The sequence below is a fragment of the Zonotrichia leucophrys genome, chromosome 14 (assembly GCF_028769735.1).
Source record: "Zonotrichia leucophrys gambelii isolate GWCS_2022_RI chromosome 14, RI_Zleu_2.0, whole genome shotgun sequence".
NCBI classification, from domain to species: domain Eukaryota; kingdom Metazoa; phylum Chordata; class Aves; order Passeriformes; family Passerellidae; genus Zonotrichia; species Zonotrichia leucophrys.
Window position 1 is genome coordinate 7,520,726 of NC_088184.1, and position 7,649 is coordinate 7,528,374.

The 7,649-nt window shown below is 46.1% G+C and overlaps 1 protein-coding gene across 2 annotated transcripts; it reads left to right on the plus strand.

The window, feature by feature from the left end:
• Positions 1 to 443: 443 nt before the first annotated feature.
• Positions 444 to 6,677, plus strand: NTAN1 (N-terminal asparagine amidase). Of its 2 annotated transcripts, XM_064725732.1 has the most exons (10): positions 444 to 627; positions 1,585 to 1,687; positions 1,775 to 1,840; positions 2,353 to 2,461; positions 3,402 to 3,475; positions 4,685 to 4,738; positions 5,197 to 5,250; positions 5,770 to 5,867; positions 6,061 to 6,174; positions 6,367 to 6,677. In XM_064725732.1, exons 1-10 carry the CDS (start codon positions 547 to 549, stop codon positions 6,544 to 6,546), a joined length of 933 nt encoding a protein of 310 aa, XP_064581802.1. In that variant the 5' UTR covers positions 444 to 546; the 3' UTR covers positions 6,547 to 6,677. The 2 variants fall into 2 exon arrangements, with proteins under 2 accessions (XP_064581802.1, XP_064581803.1); XM_064725733.1 differs by lacking the exons at positions 2,353 to 2,461; positions 3,402 to 3,475.
• Positions 6,678 to 7,649: the final 972 nt, after the last annotated feature.

The following is a 7,649-nucleotide window of genomic DNA, read 5'->3' on the forward strand; positions in this document are numbered from 1 at the left end:
ATTTAACGACAGGCTGGATGTGGTCCTCAGTGCCATGGTAGAGTGACACACTAGTGTTCCGATAGAGGTTGGATTCCATGATCTGAGGTGTTTTCCAACCTCAATAATTCAGCGATTTGTAAATTTGTGGCTTTGTAACTCTTATTATTTCATACCACAACTTAAGGATGCCCCGCAGCGGCCGGGGAATCTCTTCAGGGTAACCCTTCAGAGTTAAAGTCGTCAGGCGCGGCCGCCGAGGCCGGGCGCGTTTCCGTCAGCCCCCGGCCGTCCCGCCGTGCCGGGTCGGGCCAAGCCCCGGGGCGGTCCCGCGGCGCCCGGGGCGGCCTCAGCCCTGGGGCGGTTCCGTGGTGCCCGGGCCGGGCCCAGCCCAGCCCCGGGGCGGTCCCGCCGTGCCCGGGCCCAGCCGCGGGCCGTGCCGCGGGCGGAGCGGCGGCCGCGCTTTCCCAGCGCCCCGCGCGGCGCCGCCCGGCCCGGCCCGGCGCGGCCTGCGGAGGGAGCGCGGAGCCGCCTCCGGGCCCGGGTCCGGGCCCGCCGCTCGCCGAGATGCCGCTGCTGGTTAACGGAGCGCGGGTGGACCTGGCCCGGCCCACGGGGGACATGATCCGCGCCCACCCACACCTCGAGGTGAGGGAAGCGGGAAGGGCCCCTGGGGGGAGCCGCGGTCGCGGCCGGCGGGGCGGGTGGTGGAGCGGGGCAGGGGCGACCCCGACCCCGCGCGTTCCCCGCGCTCTGACAGCGGAGAGCCGCGGGGTGATGGAAAATAAATAAATCGGTGTCGGCGGAGGGGCTCAGCCGTGCCGGTGCGGGTGCCCCCCGGGGCCGAGCGGGCTCTTTCTGCGTGAAATGACAAAAACTGGCGATAAAAAGGAAGGTGGGCACTGTGAGGAAGGTGCTGAGCTTGCTGCCTGGGTGTAAATGTTATAATCCTAACGGCGAGTGCGAGCCAGGACTGTGAGCAGAGCTGCTTAGGGAGGTGTTCCTTTACAGACCCTGAGATTATGCAGAAAACCAGGGCAAATTTGATAAAGCTGTGAAGTGTTTTTTGAGCCCAGAATGGAAATTCACTTTGTCCTTAGCAGCTCTGTGAGGAAGCACTGCAGTAGTCATAGCCCAGGAATCCACGTTTTCCACACACCAGTCGAGCTAATAAACAATAGTATTTTGATAAGTGCAAAATAAATGTTCTGAAATATGGCACCAGAAGTCCGAAACTTCTATATTTCAAGTTTCCTGTTCTGATTTAACTTCCAAGATCAGTTCTGGTATTATCTAATGTAATCTTTTCCCAGTTCAAAAGCTGTTTATAGTGCCTCCATTTTATGGTCCATATGACGGGGGAAAGGTGTTTTGTAGCTCTCTGGAATTATGAGATTTAACTATTAACTTGGCCACTGTTAGGAAAGCATAAAACTTTCAAAATTCAGAATACTCTGTAATAATACAAAACACATGCGTTTCTCTCTGAGCTGGGTCCCTTTGCTTTTCAGAGGTGATGTTTCTGTGAAGTAATGGATACACCTGAGAATTCAGCCACTGTAGTATCTGCTATCATTTGTAGTATTTGTTATCATTTTTTTTTAGGAAAAGGCAAAACTTCTGAGAAGTCAGCCAGCTCAGATCGTGGAACCCAAAGGCCTTCTCTATGTCCAGCAGAGAGAGTTTGCAGTGACTACCCCTAAAGATGGTGTGTAGGAACATAAACATTTCTTCTTGTACTGAAGCAGTGATTGTGAGAGCTGAGTTCTTATAGTGTTTTCCTCCTTTAAAATAGGTTCTGTTTCCATTCTTGGATCAGATGATGCCACTACCTGCCACATAGTTGTGCTCCGACACACAGGTATCTCTAGAGGACCTTCAGAGCAAAGCCTGTACCCCTGAAATAAGGAATTAGTGCTGGTTTATGTGGCATTAATAAAATAGACTGCAGTTACATTACTACAAACCTGAATTTCCAAAAGTCACATAATGTGGTAACTGAAGACTCACTCAGAGTTGGTGTGTTCAGTGTGAGAGGTTCTGTGCTCTCCTCACTCCCTGAGCAGATTTTAACTTGCTCTGCTCCTGTGGCCAGGGGCATTGCAGCCCTGGGCTGTGTCCAGCAGTCTGGCAGAGCAGGGTTTGGGTGTTTCAGGGGTAGAATTGGTGGAATTTGTGTGCCTGGATTTCTGACATTAGAGATGTTGCCTGCTAAGACGTGCCCTCGCAGGAGCCGTGCTGGTTTTGTAAGGGCCCCTGCAGAGGGTGGTGCCTCGCCCCAGTCACATCCCTGGGGCTGCCCCGGTTGGTGGCACTGTCCCCGAGGCCCTGTCGTGTGCTGTCCCCGAGTCCCTGTCTGTGTGCCCTCCCCAGGCAGCGGAGCCACGTGCCTGACCCACTGTGACGGCTCGGACACCGAGGCCGAGGTGTCGCTCATCATGAGCTCCGTGAAATCCTTCTCCAGCTCCACGGGCTGTGGCAGGTCAGCTCTGCTCCCTTGCTGTTCTGCTGCTCTCAAGGGTTGCTGCAGCTAGGGTGGAGGGGAATTGAGAGGGGATTGTGCTGGGTTCAGGCAAGGGAATTGTGCAGGAAACACCTCTTGATCAGCAGCCGCATGCAAAGTGAAAATCACTTCCGTGGTGATGATTTTGGGGGTGTTTTTAGCAGTGGTTTAAAGCATGGTTCTGTTCTGAAGAGTGTCTCTGTAAAATGCCACCATGAGGTTTGTGTTTATTGTTTCCCATTTAACTTTGTTCCAGATTTGCAAAATTTTCCATATAACTGGTTTTTGGTTTATATTATATTTTTCCCTTCACAGTGTTTGTAAATTCTTTTCAGCATCTGACAATCTATCAGGGAATTTTGTAAGTCCACATTATTAAAAAAAAAAGCTGTGGAGGATAGGACAGTGGGTAAAAAGCTCTGAAACAGAATTTAGCAGCCAAGCTTCTTTCTGGATGTGGAGGGTTTTGCCCCTGTGGTTTGGTAAGAACAAAAGCTAGCTTGTGAACTTAGATTCATGATTTGTAAGGACTTTACATAGACACTGCTTAGAGAAGAACCCTGCTGCATGGTCCAGAATAGTTGTGAGGAGGTCATGAGATCAAAAACCTTCAAGTTTAATTAACTGAAAGATGGTTACAAAGTTCAGTCCAAACCAGAGATACCCCTGGGATAGAATTGCATGTATTTAATGCCTCTTCAGGCTTGTTCCTGTGCCACTTCCTGGGTGATCCCTGAAGTTTTCAGAATGGAATTATCATAATTTGTTGTGTAATGCAAACCAGCTTGGTGCATGTGATTGTAATCAGTGAGGCTTCTCTAATGATTGCTTTGCAGTTTGGGCTGGGGATTATTTTATAAAGCTATTCATTTTGAGATGTCTTTTTAATTGCTGTTTCCTGTTATTCCATCTCTGTTAGGCTGGAAGTGCACCTAGTTGGAGGTTTCAATGATGATAGGCAGTTATCACAAAAACTTACTAATCAGCTTCTTAGTAAGTTCACGTTTTTTGCACTCTCATGTCCAAAAAAAAAAAAAAAAAAGTTCTGGCTGGATTTGGGTGGAGTTTGTTTGCAGTCTGAGTCCCCAGTCATTTACTGGAAAGAAGTGTGGATTCACATGAAGGGTCTTTTTCTCTGCCTGAGAACTGGTGTGGAGAGGGGCTGGGCTGCTGGGGCTTGCCCATGCCCAGTGCCTGGCACAGGCTCTGGTCCTGTCACTGCTCCCTGGCTCACAGCTGCCTCTGGGGAGTTGGGTGCAGTTCAGCTGGGCTTTGATCCCTGCTCATCTTCTTGGGATCATGGGCAAGTGTTGTCACTCCCCCAATCTGTACCTGTGGATGATTCATCAGTTACCGTTCAGTTCATACCTTAATGTGATGAGGTGAAATTTAATTATTGTTTGGCGTTGTCTGATGAAAAATGTCAGGTCTTATATAAAATCCATAGTCCAGAGGAGTGATGGCAGTGCTTCACTCACAATTGGAAGTGTAAAGTACCTGATTACCTGGGAGTGCTCTGGGTTGTGCTTTTGTCACTCTGTCACTTCTGGAGAGGCCTCTGCCCCACTGGAATGGGGAGGGGCAGGGATGGGGCAGGTGTCAGGATTGGAGGGAGGTGTTTGAGGGGGTAAACAAAAAAGGAATAAAACCCTGGGATGAGCCTTGTGGCTACAGCACCTGATGGGTGTTTTGTGTAATGTGAGAGTTCTGTGCAGAACAAAGTATTTTGGTTAACTTACTTGAACCTTCTGATTTTCATGCATCAAGGTACAATTTGAATCAGTAATGCTGTATTGCTATCAGAACTTAAAAGAGGGGTTTTTTTGGTGTTTGGAATGACGAAATGCAGAACTAATTTACAGTTGATGAAAGACTGGGTTTGTTCACTATCTGTTTAACATTTTAGGAAAAAAACATTTAAATATAACCTGCTAAATGTAGAGCAGACTAGAGCAGAGCTGATGTGATGCCAGAGCTAAACCAGTGTCAGTAGAAGGAGTAAGTGGCAGAGCACTTTCTTAGCAGATTTTTGCTGTTACAAATGGCCTGTCTCTGTAAATTCCTGTTATTCTGAAGCAAATGTGCAGAGCCCAGTTTGCAGTGTTGCCCTGCCTGGGGCAGGGGTTCAGTGTGTGCCCCTCACCCCAGACAGCAGTGCACTGCCCCCCCTCACTGACATTTTTGCTGTCCTTGTCATCACAGGAGCGTTCGACCTCCAGCCAGAGGATGTTCATTTAGTAACTTTCTGTGTAACAGGTAAGGAAATGTTCCCTTGGCTTTGGAAGTACCTGTCCTGAAATAAAAGGGCAGGGAACTTCTCAGACATGGCTTTTTCTCTGTCCTGTCAGAAAGAACAGCACAAATCCTGCATACAGATGTGTAATTTTCAGTTTTGCTGCTGCACTGCACCCAGCTCATAGTCATGGCCAGGTTATTTTGGCACATATATCCCAAGAAACAGGGCTTTTTCCCTGTAAATTGTCCTGGCAGAAGCAGTTGGCTGGAGCTGCTGTTCTCTTAGGAGACAGCTGCAAGTCCTACATGTGTTGTTACTGTCCTCTGCCTTCTTTTCCATATTTCATTTAGTTTTCCTTGGCTTTTTCTGTCTTATGCAACATCAGATCTCTTGCTCTCCAATAATATACAATTAAATAAATGCTGCTCAGACTAAAATCCAAAGCCCTACAGGTCTGACTTATTTTTCTTCATTACAGAACTAAATGACAGAGAAGAACAGGATATTCACTTTCCAATAATTTATGGAATAGGTGAGTCAGTTAAATTAGAATTGAATTTTCTTTTGGTCACTGGATTGCTTTTTAGATTCCAATAGTAAATGGACTGCTTTTAATGGATGAGAAAAGTCCACTCTAAAAGTTGCACACTGCTGTTAGAGACATAGGCAAAAATGCTTTTCTTGTGGTGCCACAGCTGGAAGATGCACACATGAAGAAGCTGTATACAAGTACAAACAGATTTTTTCCTTTAACTGCACTTAAGAGTTTATCAGCATCGAGCTATTGCACTAAATTTGTACTTAGAATTTAATCTTCTTCTCTTTGATTACTCAGCGTTTTTTCTAATTAGTTCACTCATCTCTGGAATACTGAAATGCTGCCAAAGGAAATGAAGTAGAAACATCCTGTCACAGGCTTGGGGTCTGAGAAATAAAAATGTGTGATGGGTTCTGCAGTTCTGCAACACAGTTTTGTTAGGTACATGGTCATTGTAAAGAAGTGCCTCAAAATAATTAATTCTTACAGTATTTAATCTCTATTTCCTACCAGCTGTGAATGTTAAAACAGCAGAGATTTTCCCTGCAACCTTCCCAGTAAAAGGGCCAGATGAGGATCTGCGTTCAGCCCACACGTTAACAGGAGCACCAGTGAGTAAGAGATGGTGAAGATGGGGAGAGCAGTCAGGGGCAATGAGACATCCAGAGCTGAGGAGAATATCCTTTGGTATTTGGGTTTGTGGTCACCATTTCACTCTGTTTGTTGGAGCAGCTGGGGGGGACTCAGGCTGAGGGGAGCCCTCCCTGTCTGGGGCAGCCTCTGCAGCCCCCTCTGTTCTTGCAGCTGACCAACATCTACGATGCCAAGACAGAGCAGCTCCGGATTGGGCCTTATTTCTGGGGGCCTTTCCCACATGTGGATTTCTGGCTGGAACAAGATGATGCACAGATTTTACAGGTACCTGAAACGAACTGGTTTGGGTTTTTTTGCCTTCTAGCTGAGTAGAGAGAGGTGTGTTACAGTATGTCAAAACTTTTCCCAGTGCACTGCTGTCCCTGGGAGGGTGGGGAGTATCCTTCTAGAGGAGAGGATAATGAGAACATTGTATCCTGAATGTCAAGCAGCTCTTGCTCCCATCTTCTTTTTCAGAATCTTTCCACGTCACCCCTGGCTGAGCCCCCCCACTTTGTTTCCCACATTAGATCTACATTAACATTTCTGAAAGAACATCCATTTCCATCTCGGTCCCTGTTTCCTGACAGGAAGCCTCGAATCTACAAAAAAAATGAAGAAGGGTTGTGGGAACAGGTTTGCTCTGACAAAATCTAACCTGGAACCCACCCCCACAATTGCATTAAGGAAATAAAACTTGCAGGAAGAGCAATTTGTTGCAAATAGCATATTGCTGCTCACAAATACCAATGTTCCTGTGCTTTTCAAAATAAAATATTTTGATAGAAGTAACTTGCTTTTTCTGCATTACTTATGTAGAAATCAGGGTTTCTTTGAAGTAAGAATTTGGCTTTGTTTAGGTTCTGTTGCTCCAGTGCAGTAATTTGATGGGCAGGTAGAGGTGGCAATGCTGGAGACTGACAAGGTGAGTCACTGCACTGGTATGCACCTCATTAAATGATCTGGCACACACAAGGAAAGAAAGAGTTTGCTGGAATGTAGCAAAGTGTCCTTCAACAATAACTTAATTCCAGAGTAATAATTTGAAGTATCTTTATTGAAACATTCAGGTAATTATTTAAAGAATGAAGCTCATTCCAACAAAACTACCGATTTAACATTTCCAAGTATAAAAACATTAAAAATTAATCTCTCTGGGGATAACTTTTATCCCCAACAAATTACTGTTATTAACATACTTCATTGCACTAGAGAAACCAAGGAGGAAGACTAGTCAATTTAATTGCTTTTGCACTTTAGAAAAAATTGCACTGATTTACATAAATTACCCCAAAATTACCCAAGCAAAGTTAACCTTGTTCATGGCATCCCAGCACTGCAGGCTTCAGAAGCTGAGAGTCAAATCAGGTGCCAGTACAATTCAAAACCCTCAAATTTGTAGATTATCAAAGTAAGTCCCACTACCACTACTGTCATTATGGTATTAAGGGGGAAAAAGGGAGGGAGGAGAAATCCCAAATGCAGCAAACTGCAGTACTTGTATCCAGTTTAGAGGGAGGGGAGGGTTTGTATCACCATCAGGTTACTTGGGGAAAGCAAATGTTGTTGCCAAAGATGGCTTTTCCACAAGACACACTGAAAACTTGCAGTGAAGTGATTAAGATTGTTTGGGAGAAGAGTTTTACACTTTGGATTTTGATTTATTCAAAGCTTTGCTTGTGCATTAAGTAGTCCCAAACACTCTGAAGTTGTGCTGTATGTAAATAACCTAAATAATTTCTTCTGACTCTGTACAATTC

Coding starts and splice junctions, on each gene's coding strand:
- NTAN1 (XM_064725732.1), top strand. CDS start 547: ATGCCGCTGCTGGTTAACGGAGCGCGGGTGGACCTGGCCCGGCCCACG. Junction 1,841..2,352: donor AGTTGTGCTCCGACACACAG/GTATCTCTAGAG, acceptor TGCCCTCCCCAG/GCAGCGGAGCCACGTGCCTG. Junction 5,868..6,060: donor ACACGTTAACAGGAGCACCA/GTGAGTAAGAGA, acceptor CTGTTCTTGCAG/CTGACCAACATCTACGATGC.